At 40.7% G+C, this 26,509-nt stretch overlaps 1 protein-coding gene across 1 annotated transcript in view; it reads right to left on the bottom strand.

Annotated features, from left to right (window-relative positions):
* Positions 1–26,509, bottom strand: part of ptprua (protein tyrosine phosphatase receptor type Ua) — a 203,244-nt gene that overhangs the window by 62,592 nt on the left and 114,143 nt on the right. The window contains exons 4-9 of the mRNA XM_046059024.1: positions 25,584–25,665; positions 19,106–19,221; positions 15,783–15,954; positions 13,333–13,626; positions 4,303–4,623; positions 1,372–1,481 (exon numbers count right to left, since the gene is read on the bottom strand). Coding sequence (XP_045914980.1) covers positions 1,372–1,481; positions 4,303–4,623; positions 13,333–13,626; positions 15,783–15,954; positions 19,106–19,221; positions 25,584–25,665 — 1,095 coding nt within the window. The remainder of the gene's footprint in view (positions 1–1,371; positions 1,482–4,302; positions 4,624–13,332; positions 13,627–15,782; positions 15,955–19,105; positions 19,222–25,583; positions 25,666–26,509) is intronic.

The following is a 26,509-nucleotide window of genomic DNA, read 5'->3' on the forward strand; positions in this document are numbered from 1 at the left end:
TATATATATATATATATATATATATATATATATATATATATATATATATATATATATATATATATATGTATTAGAGTATAGGATACTGAGGCAAATGGCATTTACGGAAGCACAATTTTTTTATGGACATATGTGTCAATGGCTTTGGTCAGCTTAGAAACACAACAGAACCATACCCACAAGGCTGGACAAATGTAGTGACAGTAACACTAAAAACGATGATTTGTGATTGTTTCTTTGTGAGGTTTTGTCTAAGCAGATGCGCGAAGGACGCTCTGTAATTATATTATGAGTCATCAGAGCTATAAAATACCATATACGTTCAATGTTCATGCAAAGAAACAGACACAGCCACGGAGATGGCAGAAGAGAATTTAAAAGTAAACACTTGAGGTTTTTTGAAGTGTTTATTGGACTCCAGGGAAATGGTGTCGAGGTTATAGAGATTCAACAAGTATAGGCCATTACAGACAATGGAAAAGGTAAGGAGGTGCTGCTGAGCTTTGCATGCACTCCTGTTACACAAATATGCAACTTTTTCTTTTTTCAAAGGATCTATTTTGCTTGTCAAAGTTGTGTGAGGATCAACCAGGTGCCATCCCGTATGCAGTAACAAATCCCCTGGTAGCAAACAGATACTGACTCTTTTACACTAATAATGGTACTGGTCTCCAGCATTGTACATCCAGAGCGGTAGTAGTTTGGAGGTCAGGGGCCACCTTATCTGTATGTATATGGAGTTAGGTTACCTTGTTCCTTACTTTCCAAACTTCTGTTGTGAATGGAAAATATGTTCTCCCCCCATCAGGCGGCCACGTGGTAAGCCATAGTGGGTCGATCTTCACATCTACTTGCACAAAAACGCTCCAAAGCCCATACTACAAAGGTCTACTGGTTAATATGGGGCCATCAATAATTAATTAGAAACATTTAAAGTTGCCCCCTTGTGGAGGCATCTCTTAGGCAAATAAGTAATTAGAGTGGTTGTCCCCTATGTAATTACAGCCTGAAGTCTGGGCCTCAGCTTCATTACCATATGAACATGTACAGTAAATCCTATGAACTGTGAAAAGTTGGTCCTCCCCACTCTAGTGGCTCAGGCTCATGTGTGCTACGGGCGTATGGGCAAGCAACAGAAAAAACAAGCCTGGGGGAAATCGAAGAGGGGGAGCAGTATAGTCTTTAAAATGAGCAGAGGAGACTGTTCCTTGGTTTGAGTCATTACACCGAAGGAGGATGAATAAAATAGATATTGGCATGGGGAAAATAACATCCTACACCTGAAGAGGATTAGTGTGTGATGTGAAGGCAGCCGTGTCATTGAGGATTGTGGATATTTTTTCTCTCAAATGACTAACAAAGGTATCCTACCTCGTACTGTGTGATCAGCCCATTGGGCTCTACGGGCTCCTCCCACTTGAGGAAGATCATGTCATCGAGCGGGGTGAAGGTCAGGGACTCCGGAGCGATGCCGCCAGGAACTACAGCAGGAGAGAAAAACAACCTTCCCTGAAACAAACACTCCACCCGGGTCTCAAGTTAATGGACTCCTGCGCAGGCATGCTATGGGGTAAAAACACCTTTGACAGAGCGAAAAGGCACAGGGCCAAGGAGGGATGGACGAGAAAGAGGGAACAGAGAGACAGAGCAGAAGGGAGGTGATGAAAGGAAAGTGTGGCCCAGCTTGCTCCCAGCCCTCAGGATGAATTGAGATTCTGGCTTCCACTGTCTGATAACAGAGCACCGTGTCTTGGAGGATGACAGTCGATTTTTCTTCTTTAGCACCTTACTGACAGAAAAAAAGCAAAGTATCCCGACCTGGTGAACTGTTTGAGTACCTCTCTGCGTATTTAGGCTTAATGAGATGCATCTCCTTAAAGGACTACACCTACTTTTTTGTGCCTGAAGTGCTGGACAGTTTACTAAGTTCTGAGAATAAATAATCATTCACAGTGGATTGTTGGCTCTGTGGAAACACTTGGTGATAACAGCCTTCTGGCATTAACATGACCTAAATTGAGAATAAAGAGGACTCTAAAGCTGACAGAGTAATCTTAAATAATGTGTTACTAAGGATAGTATTGTACAGGAGTTAAAAGTTATAACTATTCAAATCAAATTTTGAACTTCGAAGTAGTAGTCACTGTGTTCCCTGTTTCCATGGTAAATGAAGTTCAGATGGATCATGAGAGGCCATGGATTAAACCTGAAAGGGTTCCAGAAGTAACCTTGCTACAACTATGTTAATTATATGTGAGTGAATCCTATTTCCATTATAAAATGCAGGAACATTCAGGATGTGAAATCTCGAGCAGAATAATGCCCTGAACACAGCGTTACTCTCATACAACTACCTTTGTACAATGCTCCTTTTCCAGTAAAGAAGCCAAATTATGCATTTCAATACCCACTCAAGTAAAAAAAAATAAAAATTGCATGATTTATTCGATTATATTCCTAATAAAGGTGTTATGTCAAACTGAAAAAATAATAATGATTTTCTCACATTTATTGGTCATTTTCGGGTTATTACAACCTGTCCTTATTTTCATAATTGCTACAAGTTATGATAACATTGTACTCATCTTATTTGAATTAATCTGTAAACTGCAATGGATGTTTAGTTTATAACCTGTATGATTATGATGGTCAGGTTTGAATCAATAGGATATTTGAATAAGAATAATTTGTTTCATTGTTTCTTTTCTTTTACCAAAATTGCGTTCTTGCTTATACACCTTGTTGAAATTGTGCTTTTCTTTTTGTTATTTAGTTTTTGAATGTCTTTTGTTGTTTTTCTTTTTTTTGTGGTTCATTGTTGGGCTTTATACTAAAGTTGCTTTTGGGAATTTACTTGATACTACTGTACATACAGAGAGGGAAAAAAACATCACTGAATGTTGAAATAACAATGTTTCTAAAGCCTGAAAAATTAACTACCAGACACTCTTTATCTCTAAAAAGGTATTGGAGGTCTCCATGTTTGTGTTTTAGTTGTGACAACGCTACACTGTCTGTTGCCTCGGAAGCTGAGCCTGAGTTAGGCAAAGCACACAAGCAGAAAATCTTGCCGTTTCCATGAATCCCTGACAGCCGAATCAGCTTCCTCCAAGCAGCAGAGACACAGCGTAAGCAAAGCGCTACACCAGTGTTTGATTGTTGAGCCCAATAGGAAACAGGCAGGAGGAACTGTCACCAGCTGCGGCTCAATTACTGTAGTTGTGAGGGTGATGGCGGCTCTCCCTGTGACAGGGGGATTGGGGACTGTCAGACTGTCAGACTGGCATTCAGTGGCTCAAAAGCAAAACTTTCCATTGGTGCTGACATTCAAAATATCAAGTAAAGCAGGGGGGAAGGGAAGGAACAATCACGGCATGTTTTTTGACACGTGCGTTTTAACTTGTCACTTCCTAACCAGTCAAATCTAATGACTAAAATTACAAAGCCACGCTACATTCTGGATGTTATTCCGTTTATGTAAATTAATTTCTTCCAGCCTACAAGACAGCAATGTGTAGGTGTAGATAATTAAGAGCGCTGTCTGTTTCTCCATATCTCCTCCAATGCTTGGTATTTTTAAGTGTTTTTAAGTGTAAAATTGAATGTAAAACAATTTTCTACTTTTCAGTAGATATTAAAATGCATTTTCAAGATGCAATAAAAGAAATGCTCCCTATTTCATATCATAGCCGTCATTCCATCTCACTCTCTCCACTGGGTCAACAATATCCCTGTGTGGCATTCAATTACAGTGAAAAGTCTTGCTATTCTACATAACAATAAGTGTTTGACCTTCTGTACTTCCACTTTCTGAGCATTTGCATTAGAATGTGCCTAATCTGCTGATGTACACAGGAAAATATTAATACAAAGATAAGCAAAATCATTTTACCATTTTGCTAGCGGCCATGGACCGAGCTGATTAATGTTCCACTGGTCCCCATTTAAAAGGCTGATCTTCCATTTAGTTACGCTGATCCAGCTTATTTTGTGAGTCAATATTTGTGTTGTTTTTTTTGTTTTGTTTTTGCTGGTACTGGATGACTAAAGGCGTGGATTTGTGTAAGCAGTGCGCAATAATTATCTGAGCATGAAGGAGCATGCACAGAAAGTAGAAAGCCAGAGCTGAGTAACTATGACACTAAAGAGCTTCACTGCATACATAAAAAAAAAAAACATCCCTGTTCTCCATAATGGTGTTAGAGTTGCTCAGAGGAAACATTTACATGCCTTATTTCAGCAAGGCCTTGAATCTTTTATCCTGTTAACTGTTCACAGGGTAAAATAAAACCGCCCACTCACTGTCCTCCTCAGTCTGGAAGGTGACCTCTCTGCTCTCCTTCTTGCCTTCGGGGTTGGCCAGTGCCAGTCGGACGTGGACCGAGCGGAAGGGTGGCAGGTCTCTCAGGGTGAAGTGAGACGTGTTCCGCTCCACGGACAGACACTCTCTGACAGTGGCGTTGTTCCCACCGCTGCCCCCTGTAGGCATGGAGTAGCGGTAGCACAGGGACAAGGAGTAGGTGTGACAGCGGGTGAGGTTGTAGCCCAGCGGCTCCCACTGAAGGGCCAGCTGCCGGGGCTGGATCTCTGTAGCTGTCAGACCCCGCAAGGCACGCATGGGCTCTGAGAGGAACAGGAGGCAGAAATGACATTAATAAAGTGCAAACAGCGAGCTCATGTTTACCAGCAAGGGATAAGAGAAGAAAAAATGTCAAACACTGTGAGGAAGAAGCTCACCAAAGCATTTAGTTTGCCAGGTCTTGTAAGTAAAGAAGTGGCAATACTCAAAACCAGAGCTCTATTAGTTAAAGTTTATGTTTTATAGTTAATTAGATTTTGTACATTGTGAATGTACAAAACTGTGAACAGCCACACTGCTTACACAAAATTACTGAGTTATTCCAAATTATACATATTCCGTATCCGAGATGTGGTTAAAAGATCAGAAAAGGCTAGTACGTGGACCATATTTTGTGAGACATATTGATCCCAAGGTCAAAAGTGAACTTCCAAAGTCAGTATAATTTGTCTGTGATCTATATTTTAACACAAGATAAGCTTCTTAATACCGAATTATTGATTTGTTTTTGTCACTTGGGGACAGCAGCCCAAGCTGTAAACACATTATCATTTTATAAAATTGTTGTGAGTAGTTGCATTCATTAGCATTCATTTTGAGTAGTTTTTCTGGCCACCTGATGAAAACAAGCCCATTTTTCATTGTCCTTTTAGCTCCCGTTTGGTCTCCACCAATGCCTTTGAAAAAAACCCTGGTGGCTAAATGCTTCACTATCTTCCCCAGCTACTCGCTAGCTTTGTCTGCCATTCGGTGCTGGGCAGAGAGTGTACAGTGGGAACTGCTGCTGCTGGAAATGAGGGTGATGAGAGCAGTGAGAGTGAAACAAAACAAACAAGTCACGGATCGTAAAACCAATACAAATGACTAAAAGATTCTACCATGCTGAGAGGAACTGCAGAGTCGGCGATAATTCTCTTTGGTTTCATTTCCACTGGCGGCACCTTCCACATTACACATGGTTACTCAACACCTGCTCACATGTTCTGGACTGCTTAGGAGTTATCAGCAGACAAACCTTATCCGAATTCACAGCTAGAAGTTAGGCGACAGAGTTGTTGACCCACGAAATAGAGTTCGGGGGTCTTGGGGATAGCAAGTTAAGTAAGACGGAGAATGAGATCGATGGACTGATTGGTGCCGTGTAGAAAGGATTATGAAGTAGAACCACTAATCAGGATGCCTCTTGAATGCTTGTGAAAGTATTCCGGGTAGGACCAACTGGGAGGAGAGATGACCCACAGCATGTTGGAGGGACTACGTATCCCATCCAGCCTGAGAGCATCTTGGACTCTCCCAAGAGGACAGATGTCTGGCTGCTTTGCTGCTGCTGGATGTTGAGTTGGATGGATGCAAAACCATGATCAGTTTATTTTCTAGTTAGATGGGACGAGATGCTGTTCTCTGTTGCAGCACAAATTTGGGATTTATGCTGACAAGACAAGTATTCTGTATAAAATCTGTATTTTTACCTAAAATCAGTACAGCTTAGAAGAGGGATACCAATGGGGAAAAGGAGACAGCAACAGTTGCAGATGACTTTACAAACTCACACTACGAGGTTACAGAGGGGTGAATCAACAGAAAACAACTCCCTGAAGAAGTAGGTACAACCCAGAATTCTACATTTCCATCTCTACTAACACGAATGAGGTTCAGTAGGAGACCAGTGCACGGCCTTGTTAGAGAATCACATGTGAACGGCTGAAGCCTAATTACTCCTGTCATGTGTGAAAGCTGTGACTGCAGATCTCCACGTCCCCTGTCATGCATCATGTCCAGTTTCAAGCACACAAGGGGGTTATTTCTGCCATGCACTCTGGCCTGCATCTTCAAGTGTACTGCCGAGGCATCAGATAAAACAAGAGGAGGGCAACGCCTTCAGCGTGGCAAGGACTGGCAGACTGCTGGGGGTTGGACTGAGGAAGCAACAGCTACTGCCCTGTTGCTTCACTAAACATAGATCAGAAGCCGCTGCGTAAATGGACAAAGCAATGTCACAGAGGAGACATCAGTTCTGAGCGGACAGAGACGAGTCCTTGCTAGTTTGAAAGATCAGACTCCTTCCCAAAAGGGTGAGGACACGAGTTTGGCTTATGTAGGTCAGCCAACACATATACAAACTAAAACCTTTCCATGCAAAAGTATCAATCAGTTAAGTAAAAAAAAATGTAGAAAACCGTATGCATTGATGTCAGATTTGTAGCAATCAGCCCTGTATAGCAACCCTGCTAAACAGGTCTGCCACCAGCGGAGGTGGGTAGAGTAGTAGTAGTAGTAGAGGTGGGAGTGGTCATCAAATAACTAATTGAGTAAGAGTACAAAAGTTTTTACTGAAAAAATTACTTGAGTAGCGAGTAACCTAAGAAATACACTGTGCTTTATTTGATGTGGATGTGACTGGAATTATTTAAGCTAGTGATGGTCTTACGCAGGTAAAAATGAGGCAGCAAACATGTATTTATTTGTGATGAAATGACAATCCCCTGATTAGAAAACCTGCCACATATACACCAAGACAATTCGTAGCTCTCAAGTGGGATTACAAAATACTGAATTAATATTATATTCTGTTAAGCACCAAAAAATTTACATTCTTTTCTTGTTGTCTCTTATAATAAAGTATGATTTGGTAAACAAATCAATTTAGGAGATAATGTGGTGATGTTTCATAATTTAACGCCTATTAAACACAGGTGTGTTCACTTCTTCACTTTTACCTGAGGGAGATCATCTGTGGTTGAAACATTATGTCAGTCACATCCACGGGAAATAAGACTAGTTTTTTGTGTGTGATCATAATCTGGTCTGTCTTTATCAGGCTACACCAACGAGCAGGACTTGTTAAATGCAGACTGCTCGTACACTGTTGAAATTTACATTAAGGCAGAGAGCAGGAGGAGTTTTTACGCATGATATACTGTGTGCAGCTATTTGTTATTAAACATATTGGAATTAACACAACAGACACTGCTCTGTGTCAACTCAGTGTCAGCATGGTTCTCTGATGTAAAGTTACTGACTTCACGACCAAAACCCGCTGCACCAACACGGTCTCATCCCAGGGCGTCAGATACCGACGCTTTGAGAAAGTCTGGCCAAGCGTTGGGATTGGACGTCCAGGCTGGCCGCCCGGCGCACTAAATTTTCATCTGTAAATATTAGCTGATGGCACTATTTGAAAGCCAGACTATCATGCTGTAGCTTCCGCCAAATATTCTGCTCTGAACAGAGTCATGTGGAGGCGCGACTGCAGTAGGAATACAAAGCACTAGCAGACTTGGGACCAGCTGAACCCATACCAGACCCCCTATCAGATCATGAATGCATAAGATAATAGATGACTAAGTAGCGCGATTAATGTCTCCAAATGTAATGGAGTTAAAGTAAAACTAAAAATCTACTCAAGTAAGAGTAAAAGTAAGATGCATTAAAACTACTCTGACAAGTACCATTTACTCAAAAAACTTACTTTATATGTAACGAAGTAAATGTAACTCTTTACTACCTACCTCGGGCCACCAGAGGCCCACTGGCTGAATGTTCCGCTTCTGCGCAAGACACCATTACTCATCATTACAACAGCACCACAGCAGGCTCTGTCCTGTCCTCTCCACCCGCCCGTCCTCCGCCAGTGCTGCCCCAAACTGACATTCAGCTTGATTAGCCTAATCAGAGGGATTAGCCAGAGGCAGGGGGAGTGAAGGAGGGATGGGGAGGCCGCACAGGAGATGAGCAGGGGAAGAGGAAAAGATGAATGAGGGAGAGTCCCTACGGGTCTGCGCATTTCATCTCATCCTCCTCATCTTTAACAGCTGCCTCAGTGAGCTGCCTCTGAGGTCTGTCCCTCCTGCCAGGAGCTATGTTGGAATTATGATGGACTATCAGTGCACACCCTGATACTTAGCATGAAACCACATGGGGTTTGGACTACTGACATGCATATTTCGAACGAGTTTCTGCAGGTATCAATATCTTGACATTTGACCTCTGATATTTAAATGATGTTAATGTTTTGTAGCTTCATGACAGTTTAATGAGACACCTAGGAAATTCTACTACCATGGTTTTCAAAGTGTGGAAGGAGTAGAGATTGGCCTAGCACAAAGAAGAGAACTGTCCTTTGTTTTTGACGTGCATGCATCTATCCTGGACATGTTAACAGTCAACGACAACAACAAGCAGTACTGAATCTTCAACCCTACAGAACAAATTATACTTTTGGAGGAGTAGGAGTAAAAAAAAAAAAAACACAGACAAAGGCTGCGTTCAGACTGCAGGCCAGAGTGACCCAAATCTGATTTTTATGCCCATATGTGACTCAGATCTGATCTTTTTATGACAGTGTGAACAGCCCAAGTCACATGGAATCTGATCTTTTCCAGTTTGGATTTGGCCCACTTTCATATGTGTTCCAAATCCGATACAGATCAGATCTTTTTAAATGGGACCTGATTCTGGACACTCAGGTCGGAATTGATGTGACTTTGACAGTCCTGCTGTAGACAGAGCAGCGGTGAACGAAAAAAGCTCCACAAAAGCCATTATTATACATGTGGCTCCCTTCCTCCTCTACCTCGCTATCATCTGCTCACAAATTCCCTTTCTTGCACCTGAAATCTACCGGACCGCGAGCTCTCCTCTGAGTTATCTGCATGCTACTTGTCAGTGGGGAGAGAGAGAGAGAGACGGGGGGGGGGTTGTGGGGCAGTTGCGTTGGACAGTGCAATTGAGCATTAAGGCCTGTAGTCTGAACGTAGCCACAGATGTGACCAGTGTGAACAAGCCCAAGTCACATGGAATCTGATCTTTTGCAGTTTGGATTTGGGCCACTTTCATATGTGGCCCAAATATGATCCAGGTCATACTTTTTTTTAAATCCGACCTGAGTCTGGACAGTCAGATCGGAATTCCTGCGACTCTGATGTCACTCTAGAGCAACCGTCGTCACAGTTCTGTGTCACGTGTCGTGCAGTAGTGAGAGAGCGTTGCAGGGCTTCTACGTAATGTACAGTGCCAGAAACTGTAATGAACTGAATGCTAACCTCTGTATCTTCCATTTTTACTTCCGAGCAATAGTGTGTTGCGTGTGACGATAAATACATTCTTGGGAAACAAAAAGTAGATGAAATTATATCATATGATGACAGAACGTGAGAGAGCCTGGTGACCATTTGTGAGCGGAGCAGGTGGAGGTGGTTGATAACACTGTGGTAAATGACGCCAAACTCCCACCTAATGTCTTAAGAAAACAGATACAAGTTTAGTTGCAGTCTTTAGGGATTTTACAGGTCATTGATGGTCACGTTCAAATTCAAGATTGATGAACATGAACCAAAACTACCCACCCACTCTTATTTTCGTTACAGTAATCTGATATTGTGTTCATTATTAAAAGCCTAATTGCTTAATTAGTCTTTCTACTAATCAGTTCTAGCTATTTACAAGCCTGTACAGTCTAACTTTCTCTTTTTCCACAACCCTCCTTCTGGCTCTTGTAAATTCCATCTGCGCTTTGGTTACGCTTGGTCTTTGGAGTTGCAAAACTGCGGTGGCCTACATCCAGCAGAATACAAATTCAACTTCCGTTAACGTGTCTCCCAGTATTAGCCGCGCAGTCCTCCCTTAAATCTATATGCACTGAGGAGAGAGACGCACCTTGCACACACTGACTAAACTGACACACAAACTGTGACTCCAGCCTTCAGCGTCTGCTTGATCAAAACAGAATGCATCGCGTCTGCTTCAAGAAACAGCAGCGCAAACGCCTCAGTAAATCTGGCCCTCTCTGTTTTGTGTCTTCGTTGTCTTGACACAATTAATGGTTCAAGGGGGGGGGGGGCCCTCCCAGAAGTGGCCCTCCCGTTTATGAAGTTGGAGAGGGGGTTAGGCGCTGTCAGACAATCTAACAAGCACTTCGTCTTAAGCATACTGGGGCCTCGAGATGAACGGGCTGAAAGCAAAACACATACTAACTTACCAGGATTGCATAATTTCCTACAAACAAAAAGAAGGCCATCAGAATAACATATTAACAAAACATCCTGATTTTACATAGAAATTCTGCACATAGTTTCATCAAGGAAGATGCATGAATGGCACATCTGCATTCACACCGAGATTGCTTATTTGCAGCCACACAAAAAGCATTAACAATAGGGGGGGAAAGCATCTGAACTGGGCCTCTGTGTGGCTGGCCACCCTCAACAATGGCCCCATGGGATTGCAATCCCCTGCACCAGTAGGTATGAAATGTCACACTCAACAACTGTCCAAAAAGAGGAGGCACTGTACTAAAAGAAACGGCTCTCTGTGACACATTAGGAAGACAAATTCATCCAGAGTTTTGTGTCACGGGGCCTCTGCTGTCTGCGGCTTTCTCCCCAGGGATACAGCTTCACATCCGAGCAATGGGAGCTGACAGGAGGTGGGCGAGTGGAAGACACTGACGAGAGTGGATCAAAGAGTGTGGCAGGTGACAGAGGCGTCATGCTGTGTACTTGACAGAGCGGCGGGGTGCCTTTTTCACCCAGTTGAGCAGCAATGCGGTTAAAACACAGATGAGATGTAGCGAGAAGACCCTGTCCTCTGCTTGCATGACACGAGAACCTCCCTGCTACGCGAGCTCTTGAACTAAATTTTCTTCAGGTTCAGACCAGTCATTAACCCTTCCACTATCTTCACAAATGATCTGTTGTTTTTAACAGAACTCCCACAATCCTTGCCTTGAATGTAAATGACTGTAGACAAAAGCATACCTTGATTCTTCATGTAAATATGTGTTTTTATTAGGGGCAAGCCCGGGATAAATAAAAAGCATGAGACACCAACCGACAACATACGCACCTTTTGTTCTCAGTGGCTGCAGGCAAACTACAAGTTGTTAAGTGATGCGTCAAAACTGTTTGATGTAGCTCCCAGCTGCAGCTCAGAACTCGGGTGAATCTCAGCATCAGAGCAGGAACAGAGACTGAAAACAGTGTTTTCTGTATCTATGAACGGCAGGAATAACCAGATGGTCTTCTGTTTGTTGTTTTGTGCTGATGCGTTAAGCCCTCGGTTTGCAGTATGCACAAGTGGTGTCATAGCAACGCACCAGAAGTCACATTACAATGACATTTCCTATAGGGCTAGGACACACCTTCTGAAGTTTTATTATGAGTTGTATTTTTTGTATTGTAACAAGCCGATGCTGAGCAAGTGTGTTTACCATGATCGCCATCTTAGTTTAGTGTGTTAGCATTGTAACATTTTTCTAGTAATTAGCACTGAACACAAAGTGTAGCTGAGGCTGATGAGAACGTACTTAGTTTTGTAGGTATTTAGTCATGAACAGAAATATTGGACAAATAAAATTTTGACCTCAGGATCAGATTTGAAAGTCGTCCTATAGGGGATCATTAATGCCGGTACCAAAATGTGTTATAATCAATGTAGTAGATGTTGAGAGATATTTCACAAAATAAGTGAAAACTTAGGAAAAGTAAAAGGATGAAAGTGAGTATGGACAAAAAGTCATGAGTAGTGAGTAGTTGTTTGGTCAGTCTGGAACAAAGTGGTGGACAGGCCAACCAACAGACCAACACTGTCGTCCCTAGAGCCATGCAGCTGGCTAAAAACAAGCTAATATGCATGAATTTTATCAGGACTATTGTTTTAGTCTTTCTCTTTTTTGTATCTGGGATAAACATGATAAAGTTTTGACACTACAGAGTGATGCAAATGTTACCGTGTCGTGGATGTTGAGGTGACATGAAAACAAAACTGCTCTGATGCTAGCAAGGTGATTTTCCTAACCTGAATCTTGTTTATTTCAATCGCCTATATTGTTAATGATTAAAACAAATTAAATTCACTTTTGCTGGGGTGGGCACATGAACCTTTTTCGGCTTCTGTAAGGGGGAATGACAGAAAGAGAACCACTGGTTTAACCAACTGTATATGTATTTATATATTTATATATACAAACCTTCACCATAGTCACGCAGCATTAGCTATGATCAGTTCCTGTTTCACTGCAGACACAGCTATTCAGAAAGACGAAGTAGCGCTGATTCAGAGTACTGTGTGGAAGAGGTCTGAATGCTTACTTTTGACTGAGTTCAGAGTGTTAGAAAAAGCAGCATTTTGATGGAAAATTCAAACGGTTAAGTAATGAATCCAGCAAAAATGCCAAATATTCCGTCTTCCTCAAATGTGAGGATTTGCTGCTTTTCTCTGGTTTATATTGTAAATGGAATTTCTTGATTTGTGTTTTGGACAGTTAGTCAGACAAAACAAGCCATTTAAAGATGTCACCTTGGGCGCGGAGAACTTGTAATAAGCATTTTTCTCTACTTTCTTGACATTTTCTAGAGTAAACAATGAATTGATTAATCAAAAAAATTATCAACAGATCAATCAGCTATGAAAGTAATCATTAGCTCCCTCTCTAATGAGATGTTGTAGGTATATTCTTAGAGGCACGGTTGTCTAGAGGCAAAAATGCTGTCAGTGATTAGTGCAGAGGTAGAGATTAGTATGGATAAAAATAGAATTGAATGCTTCCTAATATAAGCTTCTGCCCTTGCTTTTTTTGGTTTTAATCTTAAAAAAAAAAAAAGCCCTGCCCACTGAGGTTTATCCCTAACAATGAACTCATGTGTAGAGCCGGAGCAGGTCTGTCTCTGTGTTTGTAAATAGAACTCTAATTTACTACATGGCCATGGATGTTATGTTGAGTTGTGGAGGGTGATTCAATGCCTGATCTAGCTTACCTGCACACTTTGTCCTGCTGATCAGAGGGGGTCCAGGTGCTCCCGTACCCCCCTCCCCGGGCCTGGTGAGCAGGACACTGATGCGATACTCTGTGTCTGGCTCCAGATGCCAAACCTTATAGGTAAGTGAGCCTACACCATGAGTCTCTGTCCACATGGACTGGCTGGCCCGGTACTGGATTTCCCGCCGAATAACTGGTCCATCCCCCACAATGGAGTTGGTGTTAAGCTGGATGATCAGATAGGTGGGGCCTGCCCGCAGGAGCTGGGGGGGAGCAATAGGAGTTGGGGGCACTGCAAGAAAGAATATCTTATTATATGTATATCTAAAAATATAATCATAGTTTTCGTTAATATTTATGACTCGAAACCACAGAAAAATATATAAAATAAAAATCCGCCCTCAAAAACTTTGATAAAAGACAATCAGACATTTTCAGCACAAAAATGTCAATGCCAGCAAAGAAGTCAAGGATTTCTGTCACTGATTTTCTCTTTTTTGTTTTACAGTTTCAATAACATTATTTCTGCTCTGCTAGAGCGTTGAGTCATAAAAACCTTTTAATCACATCAGAACTAGGGGAGGGAGACAGAGAGAGGGTGAGAGAGGCTCTTGAATGCTGTAAATTCTTAATTCTCACTCTAATGACGCTGAATAAGAGCTTATTTGCATGAATAATTGTATAACTAATGCTGTCCTCTCTGCACATAAACAAACCCAGCCTTGATGGATAATATGACCCTTATCAACCCGGCGAACAGCAAATTAATTCATCACATGATGTTGTGTGGAGAGTGAGTGTGTGGAGGAAGGGGGGGTTGTTGACTGATACACCTGCCTACAGTGTGTTGACAATGTGAGACATTGTGAATGCTTGTTTGTTTACTGAAAGTAGTAGTTTAGTATTTTTGAAATATTTTTACATCTTCTGTGCAGTGTCTCTGGTTGCCAGACTTTGGTGGGTGGTTTTTCATCTTTTGGTCTCTACTGGCATGATGGTACCAAACCTGGCAACTTCACTGTTAGGACAAAACTGAACAAAATGTCACTGTCCCTGGCTGCTGTTCACCAAAAATGTAACTCATGGAAATCCCCCTTTTATTTATGTATGGGTTAAACAAAATAGTATATGTTAATCTGTGATTTTTAGAGTTGTTGGTTAGCATGTTTTCACTCTGGATGGAGCCAGGCTAGCTGCTTGCCCTTGCCTCCAGGCTCATTGCTAAGCCTGGCTAACCACGTCGTGGCTCCAGCTCTGTACTTAATGCACAGTAACCAAATTAGTATTGGTCTTCTTCTCATCTCACAAAAAAGCAAATAATTTCCCAAAATACTTAACTACTCCATTAACTGTAGCCAGCCAGCCTTATTGCATGTTAAACTCAATGTTGGGTAGTGACACATTACTGACTAATGTAATGTGATTATTTTTTACAACTTACTGCATTTTGGGGGTTAGATAAACAGTAGATATGAGTATTGTCTCTTTGTCATTATTGGAGTGTCTTCTTAGCTGGGTCGTTAGGTACTAGAAAATCAACTTATTTTGTTTTTTTGTGCGTGAAGCCACTGTAATTCTGAGGACTTCTAAAGTGCTATCTGCAGTGACTAAGCTATCTGTTGATGGTAACTAGCAAAAAGTAATTTTACATTCTTAAAGAGGTCATATTATGCTCATTTTCAGGTTCAAAATCCTATTTAGGGGTTGTACCAGAACAGGTTTACATGGTTTCATTTCAAAAAACACCATTTTTTTTTCATACTGCACATTGCTGCAGCTCCTCCTTCGTTTTAGCTATGGAGTGATACATTCTCCCTCTACAAGATCTTTGTTGGGAGTTGCACATGTGCAGTTCCTAGGTAAGAACTACTAACCAATCAGAAGGTGAGTAGGGTGGGTCGTGAGAAGCTGGTAAAAAACAGCTTCGGTTCAGCTGTATATGTTCCCCTTAGCAGCTTAGCATCATGGACTGGAGCAAGAGTTTCAGAGCGGTGAGTTATTAATCTGTAATAAAAGTATCTTTCATCCATAAAGTTTTAACTGAGCTCTGTCTCTACATCACAGGAACAACTTTATGTCCACTGACTGACTGGAGGGTAGCTAGTGTTTGTAAGGGAGAGGAGAGGCAGCAGGCAGACGTCTTGTCACTGTGTGCTGCAGCTCAGAGGGTTTTTCCACCGGTGTTTTACATCTCAGCAAACTGGTAGAAAGGGATAGACTACAAACGAGCTGTTTTCAAGCGGTTCCGAGCAGTGTTATCTATGGGAGATGGGAACTCCCTTTGGGCTGGACTTTGGGCTTTTTCACTTTGCAAACCTGTTACACGCACAAAAAAAGGCATATAACTCAATAAAGTAGAGGGGAAACGCCAAAAAGCATAATATAACCTCTTTGATTTACTTGCCAAATACTGGTTAAATTAGCCACATGTTCCTAAATCTAACTCACCTCTGACAATGAGTTCTCCAAAGTTGGAGACGGTGGCGCCCCTGGGGGACAGGGTGATGCAGCGGTAGAGGTCCTGCTCCCCACGTTGCGCCGCCACCTGGAAAGTCGCCATCAGCCGTTTGTGGCTCAGCCGAGAGAGGAAGGCAGTGTCCAGCACCATGCCGTTCCTCCGCTGACAGCCAGACAAAGACCACACAGAGAGAAATTAGCCGTGAGCACATCAACCCAAGCACACATGATTACCTGAAGTCTATTCAAGTGATTAAAAACGGGTGACAGGCGGAGAAGCAGACAGTAAGACAAAGGAGGGTTGGAATTAGCTACATGGGAGGGCAAGATAATAAATACGTGATAAATGTCACTGGTAACAACAGTGTTTCTGCTCGCGAGGCTGGTGACACAGGCCTCCCCGGGGGCTGTTTCCAGCACAGGGCCTCGAACTGACATCTCCTCGTCTCTCGCCACGCTAATGTGTCAGCGCTCCAGGCACACTGGCAATTGGCTCAACCAGCGGAACTGGAAATCAGAGGACAACACTCGCAATGAGCTGTTCCAGGTGCTGCTACAATATATGCAGCTCTCTCACAGAATAAGCAGATTATTATGTAAAATGTCGCCTGCTCACGCTTTTCACAAGTAAGTGGGTTTGACATCCGCCTGTATGAATTGGTTTAGGAGGATAGGGGGAAAATGCAGCGCTGTTAGAAAATATGAAATTAGATGTATTGTGGCTGGGTACTACTGCTTAAAGCAACAGATTATAACTCATTTAAACTTTAGCTTTGGTATCATTAGAATCTGTCTCTACTTTTAGAAAAGCCCCACAGACTTTTTTAATTTGTTTGCTACTTGTATTGTATTTAACACTCTGTTTGAAGTGACTCTTCAGTGTACAGCATGCACATTTCTGACTTTTGACACATCAGTAGGGCTGGACGATATGGCCAAAAATGTTATCACGATAAAAAGTTTCATATCATGTGATGTTGATAATTGTCACGATAAGTATCAAATCGTTATTTCTTTGGAGTTTAAGCTGATTTTCGCTCCTGAGTGAAAGTTGAAAAAACCTGATGGTTAATTTTGTTTTAATCTCTTCTTTATGGTCAACACCTGAGTCCAAACAGTGGATCACTTCACAAATCAGAGGTAGAACATTCCAAACTATTATGATAAAATCTTTGTTAACAAATATGCATTAGTAAATTGTGTGAAGTGAAAGCTTTTTTCAGTCCTTTTTCTTTAACAAGTTAAACATCTTAATAAACATTTATGATTCTATGTATGAAAATCAAACATTTATTGAATATTGATCTTAATTATATCGCAATAATTATTGTTTTATTGCCCAGCCCTACACATCAGTCACCTAAAAACTGCATCCAGCTCTAAAGTCCACATGCAGGCCTTTGACGAAAATAAATGCTTCCATTTGCCACATCTGCTGGCATTGCTTCTGGCAACGAGTCCCGGTTTGGACTCGGTCTGCAACAGCCGTCTGCAAGTCGGGCCAGAGGACAGTGGAGGAGATATGACGCTAACTGATTAAGAAACATTATGCCAACAATTTGGTTGGACTACCTAAATAGAAGAAAGAGTGGAAGAGAGCAGCGACAGAGTGGTCCAGAGGAGACCTCCACTGCGCCAGGGAGATCAAAGAGAAAGCAGCAATTAGCAGACTCAGCATTGATGATCAAACGGGGCCCGAACAACAAATGGAGGAACAGAAGGCAGTAATGGTTTGTGATATATCTCTATTTTCTGCTGTTACCAGTTTTTTTTTTTTCTTAATGAGAAAAGTAGGGAGGAGCTGAAGCGAGTGTTGACTTATGCAGAGAAGCACACTGCAGCCTACTGTCAAATTACGAAAGACAAGCCTCGCATTGTTTGTTTGCATCTTCCTGTGAGAGTGTGTATGCAGCGCTGTCAACAAAGACGTAAACTCTGTAACTGATAAAAATGGCTCTTTCACATGCCGATGATCTTCAAAGGCTTCAATTCAGAGAAGAGAGGGGAGGGGAGGGGACGGTGGAGGGGTGGAAATAAAATCAGGCGGAAACACAAGGGATGGATCACCAAGTATACCGAGATCTCATTTGCAAAGCGCCTTCTCCCTGCTGCCATCATTTCAAAAGCACTTAGATGTGCAGGCTTCAAGGCCAGAGGAAGAGTGGAGGCATTCAGGGATGGATTTTTGAAGACTAATATTAGCTCATATTCACACTAAGAAAATTGAAAGTATTTTCAGTTGGTGCATGAGAGAAATGACTTTAGGGGCTTTAGTAAACTAAATGCCATAACAATCAAAAAGCTAAAAAAGGAGAGGCACAAACTTAATAATCTTCCAAACCCTCAAATGACTCATTTCCCTGCAACAACACAACCATTAAAAGACCAACTCAGAGTCACAAACTTACTGCATTATTTAACATTATCAAATTACAATATTATTACTGGTAAAAATGCTGACGGTTAAGATGATGGCTCCCATTTCCTTTAACCACCAATATACAGTTCATCACAAGGTCAGCGGTGGTGACTCCAGAAAAGAATAGCTGTAATAGCTCACTGAGGGAGTCTTGATGTTTTCTGGCAGTGAGGGAAGATGTCAGGAGGCCTCTTTGGGCGTCTGGTTTGAGGAGGAAGCACCCAGTTAACACCTTCTTCGACTGTCCCTCAAAAGAGACAGCACCTGGAGCAGCACCCAACACACTGAAATTTAACTCAGCTCCATCTCTCGTTGTGAGGCGGAGGAGCTTAAATTCAATCTGACATGGATCCCGCACACACGTGGCAATGGTAAGGGTAAGGACACACTTAAACCCCTAACCCCTAAATGCCTATTTTCCTGAAAACGATTATCAAAGTAAGCACGCACTCAAAGTGTGCCTGGCATTACCAACATATTTTGTTTTGTCCTAAAGCAGTGCAGTGAAAAGCACTTACAGATGGAATTACTACCGGGACCTTTTTTGTCTGTCAAAGAGGATGGTCACTAGTAACTAAATTTTTTTCAGACTGTATGGCTGGTGGGACACATCTACAGACATGAATATTCTCTTAACTGGTTTCGAGTCAGTGTATGAAAAGCTCCTGTAAACAGCAGACCGAAAAAGACTTTAATAACTGTTTGGCCAGCAGCCGCGCATCCAAATGTTAACAACTGTAAGCTGATCTGGATAAGACTGTCAGCTTCTCTTTATCCTTTGTGTTGCTCCTTCTTCCTACTGTTCAATCTCCAATCCCATTCTATTATCTGAGATGCTGGCTTGACTGTTTGAGCAAGGATAATAAAAAGGAAAAAGAAAACAGCTTGTTCTCACCTCCAGGAGGAAGGGCTCAGTCTCAGAAACTTTGCCCGTGGCGACACACTGGAATGAGGCATTCTGCCCGGCATTCACCTCTACGTCACCCAGCCGAGAGAAATGAGGCACCTTGTCTGTGGAAGGAGGACACACAAGACACACACACACACACACACAGTGATAAAAGTGGCACATCTGGAGCCGAGCATCACTGTCTAAATATATTAGACACACAGATGTGAACTATAATTTCGTTACAATAACTACACACCCAGGGCTACATACAACCTCACAAACATGAATGCATACATGTAGCACATTCATGTAAAATGAACATAACAACATACAATATATAAACTCTTCTAAATAAGTCATTAAACCTCAAATGGACTTACTTTATGGATTTTAAAATATCTTACCATATTTAAGTTGAATCATGTAACGCCCATTAGCAAGAAATTAAGAGAATACAGATCATACGGCTGCATATGAGACTCAATAACTTATTAAGACAGACATCTTTTTAAGCTTACACATACATTCTCCATTCAGTTCAACAGAGACACAGTTGCCTGCGATCACAGGGAGATTATTTTATTATTATTTTTCCGTATCATCATATACTGTACGCTCCTGGCATTTATCAGGAATCTTCTGAGTCTGGAGTTAGAATAGAACACAAGTGAATCCTTATTCTGTGTTTCTATGGCAGCTAAAGAATACTGCTTGTTATTAATCTATATTGCATGTCATTAAAATCTGAACTAGCTAAAAGATGCAAAAGAAGTGAATTTTAGCAAATGACTCTCCTGAACACTGCTGTTTGCATGCTTGGATAAAGACATGCATAACAAATGTCTGTTGAAATTCATGTGTATTATGTTTATCCAGTGATATACCCCACTATTCATCTGCCAATATACAGAAACAGAATTACATTTGTTTACTACTATGTGTGCAACACCATATGGTAGCCCAGTCGAAATGCATCCGTATTACCATTTAATACAGTGGACCATATTTTCAGGTTTCAAGATATCCTGTGGAATTTTCTTGTAAACAACCACATTTCAATATACATTTGTTATTTCTCACCAAAGCGCATAGTTTTTTCCATCCTCATAAAACATTAACACATTTTTTTTTTTATATTTTAAAGCCTACTTTACTTATAACCATGTATGCTAGCGAGAAGTCACCTTGTTCCCCACCTTGTGTTAGCACATTGAAATTTTTCTTGGTGCATTACCACCACCAACTGGAAACTGTCGCATGGCATGGAACAGTCTCTTGTCCCATTGTGCATATAGTGGTCAAAAACTCCAAGGGTATATTTAACGTGGAGTCACATTAGCTAGTTTTTGGAAAATTGTCCTCCAAATACTTTTACTGATTTTTTAAATCATGTACTCATTTCAAAATCATATATTGTATACAAGAAGTACCATTTGTGTATTCTTGTCTTCCAGTGCAGTGATTCTCTCTCATCAGTTCCATTGATTCTGATTTCTGATGTTTTGTTGCCGATGAAAAGGCAAGGATCATCACATTTACATGTTGTCATTTTCAGCTCTGTTCTGATCAATAAGTAAGTATCAGAGCACAAAGAAGCTATACAGTATGTATTTTTATAATTAATACATCAGTCTGACATTGTGATTTTGTGTTACAGCAAGGCAGACAAAAAACATTCCTCTGCTTCTGACTAGCAGGAACACTAATGATAATAACTTCAGAGGTTTTGGATTCAGCTCATTCTTCAAAAAAATGTGAGATTATAACAAATATTTTAACTGACGGCAGCTCATTAGACAACAACAGACCTTTTCAAAAGCAGACATTTTGACTTCTCATAGTAATAAAAGCACATTTCTTACTAATAACATTAACAAAGACTCTGCCATGACAGTGTGACAGTGAGCAAGCATGCACAATACCAGAACCCTGAAAGTGAAGCAGCTAAATGGAACTCGGCCATGACTCATTTTATTGTTTACACCTGTGTTTTTCTGACGGTGAACTGTCAAAACGTATTTCCCGCACAAAAAGTGTCATTAACTGCGTGCACCTATTTTGAAGAGAGACGTAGCAATTTCACTAATGCTTTGCTTGGCTATGCGTCAAGTTCCACAATTCATTACTTTAACTAAAACATCATGGTCTTCAGTGGATTGCATTAAGTTAAAGCTGACACATAATATCAACGATACCCATGTAAGTATATCCAAAACGGTTTAAGTGAAACAAGTTTTTAAAATAATATAATGCTGATACTTTTGGACAACAGCTGACTTTACTGTAATTACTGTATATTTGAACCGAATTTGATAGTTTTCATGCCAAAAACTGAAAATAACGTTAGTCCCTGTTTCTCAATATAATTAGTTGTATTTTTGGCAGGCAGAAGAAAACAGCTAAACCAGCATTAGCCCTGTCCTCCAAGTTAACTCTATTTATATATTTAATCTGCATATGAACAGAACTACAAAAATACTAAGTTCTAAGTGTAAAACAGTGATAAAGGTTATTCAATAATTTGTGTTTAAGGGGTTAAAATCAAATTTTAACAGATGCTATTTAGGTACTAGCTAAAATAATTTCATGCTAACGCTACCTAGCAGACGCACAAAGTGATGCTTGTACTAAAGAAGCAGAAAATTTTATTTTGTGATGTCTGCCTTTTACATAAAGTGTTTACTCTAGGCTATTAGTCCCTGGTAAGCACCTGCTTTTCTCAACTTGCTGATTATTTTCACCAAATGTAGCTAAAAACTAAGAAATTTAGCTTCATATAGGCTAATATCAAATAGTGGATAGCTAGCTTACTTACCTTTCCACCCTCAGTAATTTAGAAGCAAGCGAGGAATACGCCTGTACTTTACAAATATTGGATATTTCTGGCATTTGTTATAGTCGTGAGCTATTGTGTAAAATATTCACAAGTAAATACAACTTTACTTTTGTAATATTAACCTTTCATGTCGATGCTTGTTCTCTGCAAGTGCAATTCTTCCTTAAAAAAATAACTCCTTAACTGCACTAAATATAAAGTTTGAGGATAAAATAAATTCTCTAATGTGACAGGTGGAAATTTAACAGCCATCTCCCCATTATAGTGAATAAAAATTTGCTATACACAGGTATAATTTTTGTTCAAAAACCCATTCATTTATTCTCTGTTTCCAATTTTATCACTGAACATTATTTGTCTGAACAGCTTTTAAACAAAGGGACCATGGCCACCCTAAATAAATTAATCTAAAAACTATACTAATGAAACTATTGTAAGCTAACACTATTGATTTACATGGTGACTTATGCCCCCCTACATCACAGTGGAAGGATTTCTCAGGCCATAAAACAAAATAATAACAATATAGTGACAAAATTATAACCTCCATCATATAATAGATCGATCACAACAACTAGAAATCCTGCTGTGGTGTAAACAGCATATGTTCTGGGCAAATTGTTTCTACTGGACACCAATGTGACGGACAAAATTAAATTGTGATGCAGTGGCCGGCACTATTCACATATCACACTTTCAAGCTTGGTTTCCACAGTAACCAACAGCAACATCTGGCTGAGGATGGGATGATAGAAATTGCATCTCACATTTTACCTATTGCCCATTTTTCTCCTTCCTCTCTGCTGTCCTTTCCATGCTCTATCCATACAATAAGCAGAGTGAGAGGGTTCTACAGTAATGCATTTCCTCAGGTGCATCTAACAACAGCTAACTTATTTCACATGTATAAACCTCGTACGTTACGAGTGAATAGTGAAAACTAGAATAGTGTACCACCCTGTAGATGTTCGTTATAGTGCCTGTCAGGGTATTTTGTTTGGAGGAAACAAGCATAAACCTTCAAGTCATCTACCAATTATAGGAGAAGTCATTTGAGGATGAGGCAGTTGCATTAATCGTTACTGAAAAATTTTAATTTAAAATCTAAAAGCCCGGTAGTGTGGATGTATGACCTGTTTAGCTTAATTAATACTGCTAAACATAAAAAGAGGCAAGGTAATTTGCGTCTCAAATGTATTCCGACTGTCTGAGATGTTAGTTCTCTAAATTAGTAATGCGGCTTCTTATTCTTGATGCAGGAGGGATTGGGCTTGACTGAAACAACACGTGTTTAGAATAAAGACATGGACTCCAGAGGGAAACAACACAAATGTCAAACAATCTGAATAGCAGTTACCTTTGACTTGAATCTTTCCTAAGGGGCCATACTATTATTCGTGTTGCCTTTTGGGAAATATATGCCAGCTTACTAATGTTTACTTACATCTTTGTGTGGCTGTGTGTGTTTTTAAGGTTGACTGCTCTTGCTCTGGCACAAAAGAATACGTGATTGTGCACATGTACACATCAATTGTGCTCTGCGAGTGAAGTATTTATGGTATACATATATCACACAGCGCCTGGCAGGGACACTGCCCCCTAATGTGAGCTAAAAGGCAAGTTGAGGGTCCAAACGCCACCATCTGCTCCAAGGCTAAACTCAGCCATCACGTATCAAGGGGTCCTAGCAAAGGTACCTACCCAAAAGCCACACATCCTTCTCCACTGATGATAGGGTGACAGAGGGCAAGTGGCAAACTTTGAGATAAGCGTGGGTAAGAAAAACAAATAAATGAATAAATAATAGATTCTCTCTGTGTTTAGAAAGGGTTATTTCAGTTCTTTCGTCTGTTTCCCAAAGAGGAGTCAATGATATAACATGCAGCCTGCCTGGTTTTTCAGTAGAGCCAGAAAAAGGATATCTGAATTTCATGAGCTCATTCACTAACATTTTCCCACATTTTTGCAGCTAAAAAACAATATTAGTGTTCTCACAGAGAGCCAGCGTGGATCTAAGCAGCAATGTTTAACAGACATACTAGGTTTCAGAACAACAGCAATACGGATATCTATTGATTTCTTTTTGGCCACATTGGGGGAGCAGAAAAGTTAAAAAAACACAACATATGACATTTTGAAAGTTGTTATGGGCTGATGTGCTAGCAAACAATAGCCTTTTTACAGCAGCAACGGAACAACATTAGCATTCACTTGGAGTGAAGGCAATGTGACTAACTTAAGACTATATGCTCTCCTTTTAGCTTTGTTTAAGTTTTCACCTTCTCCTGAGAAAAAGATTTTTGTCACATGTTGCTAAATCTCTACTATTTCCACCAGACAGTCTCAAACTTTGCCTACCATTTGGTGCAGGGCAGTGGGCTTTCTCGCTGAAAAACCCTCTGTGGGCCCTAAAGCCAAAACAATTAAGTAGTTTAAGTAGAGTTTGCAGATAACCCTTTGTAGGTTTGTCACTACAAGCAGCATCTGTACACATGACTATTGGTCATGTGAAAGATGTTGTAGTCATCTTATCCACTGTTAATATAAAAACACTGATTAGTGCAGCTTAAATATATAAATTTGAGCAATTACTATATGTGCCACAAGACTATTAAAACATCACAAGATTTCAGCTTTTCATTTCATTTCTGCCTCTGAAACTGAAATGAGACCACTATGATGCCATAACACCCTCAGTGAACTCAGCATACATATATTTCAGACTCTAGCAAAAACATAATAATCTATATATGTGTGGAATCTAATTAAAGCCTTGCCTTATACTCGATTTAGGTTAATGACATTGACAACCAGTGTAGACCAACTGACCAATTATAGACTAATTATGTAATCTAACACTCTGTTTATATCACAGTTGGGAAACAATAATTGGCCAAACTGATAACTGTTAAATGGATGAACCTAGTATTTAAAAAAAGGCCAATAATTATCCCATTTTCAATTGAATCATATTATTTTCTGTTCTGGCAACATGTTATCTCTTTTTGGAAGTCAGCATGGGTCAACGTAGCATTTACAATGATGGTCCGGCAGACCAATCAGATCAGATTTAGCTTCTGTCTATGGCATCTAATAGAGCTAATCATCTTGGAAACAGCACAGCGGTGAAAGAAAAGGGTCTATTATGATGGGTGTTACATCTACACAGAGCCTTAGTACCAAAGGACAGTGGGGGGTATAATGGTAACCGTAAGAGAACAGAACATAATGCACTCATAAAGCTTCAACTGCCTGATATCCCAGTAATGACAAAGAATAACTCCCAGAGAAGATCAAAGAACAACCACTAGCTGTCCTTTTCCTGCCAGTAACATCACATTAGCTTTAAAAGCACCCGGCTGGGAGCATAGCGATCACAGGTAAAGGTCAGGCATTCTGCCAGGACAAAAGAGAAGCCTCCTGCTATGCTATTGTGGCTGTGACACTCGGACAGGTACCAGTTATATGCGCCTCAGTTGCCCCCCTGTCAGCAGGATTGCATCATAGCCTTCAGTCACCTCCGGGAAACTATTGAGCTCCAGGAAGCTCAACAGTTTCCGGCTTTCGTTGTTCTGCCGGACCCTTTCCCAGGGCTTCAGTAAAGGTCAACAGGTAGTCTACGAGCAGTGCGGAATGGGTACTTACAACAGGGGTAATTGAGCAGCACAATGTCGTCCAAGGCAATGTAGCCCTGTCTCTCTTCGGAAATGGTCGCTTCAAAGATGACCTGTGGAGACAATGGATAAATGAAATGACTACAGACCATTAGATCTTGAGTGGCAAGAAGATTGCCAAAGTAGGAAATTAGGGGGATGGGAGTCCAAACGCCTGTCAACAACAGTAATGCACAGATATTTCATTAATTCCATTTAAAATAAAAGCTCCACTGTAAAACTTGATTTTGTCATTAAAACAGTAATCAGGAATGTTTCTATTTTAATCACAACTATAACAGTATGTATTAGCAAAACATGGCCTTTCTCTTTAAACCACCAACAGGGAAATATCAGGATTTGGTTTAGGCTCCTCAGAAGAAAAAAATAAGACCACTCTAGAGACACTATTTTCTAGTAAAAAGTCATGGACCTTAGAGGGAAAACTATCATAGAGGCGCACAAAAACCAATTTCTGCACCAACACCTGACAGGCCTGAACAGATCTGATTGCAAGGCAGCCACGTGACACTTCATTTCAGTTGTGTATAGTGATCACATTGGTTTTTGTAATGTTTATAGATTTCTAGATATACTATATGGTTAAACCTTTGTTCCCATCGTAGACATGGGAATTAACATTTGCAATCCAGTTTTCAACAATAAAACACATGGCTGGGCTAAATGCAAATCTCAGTTGTTATTTGCCCTACCCTGATCATTAAACAGACCTTAACCAAACTATGGGGGGGGATCCTTTTCCGAAACAAGGTCTAAGGAAAGAGGGTGCTCTTATGTTTTATAGATTGTGAACCCCCTTGAGGCAAATTTTTGATTTGTTATATGTATATATAAATGAATTTGACTTGACTTTATAATCTCTTGCCTAATGGATGAGCATGAACACTCTTACCTTAG

This window comes from Micropterus dolomieu, linkage group LG09 (genome assembly GCF_021292245.1).
Source record: "Micropterus dolomieu isolate WLL.071019.BEF.003 ecotype Adirondacks linkage group LG09, ASM2129224v1, whole genome shotgun sequence".
Lineage (NCBI taxonomy): Eukaryota > Metazoa > Chordata > Actinopteri > Centrarchiformes > Centrarchidae > Micropterus > Micropterus dolomieu.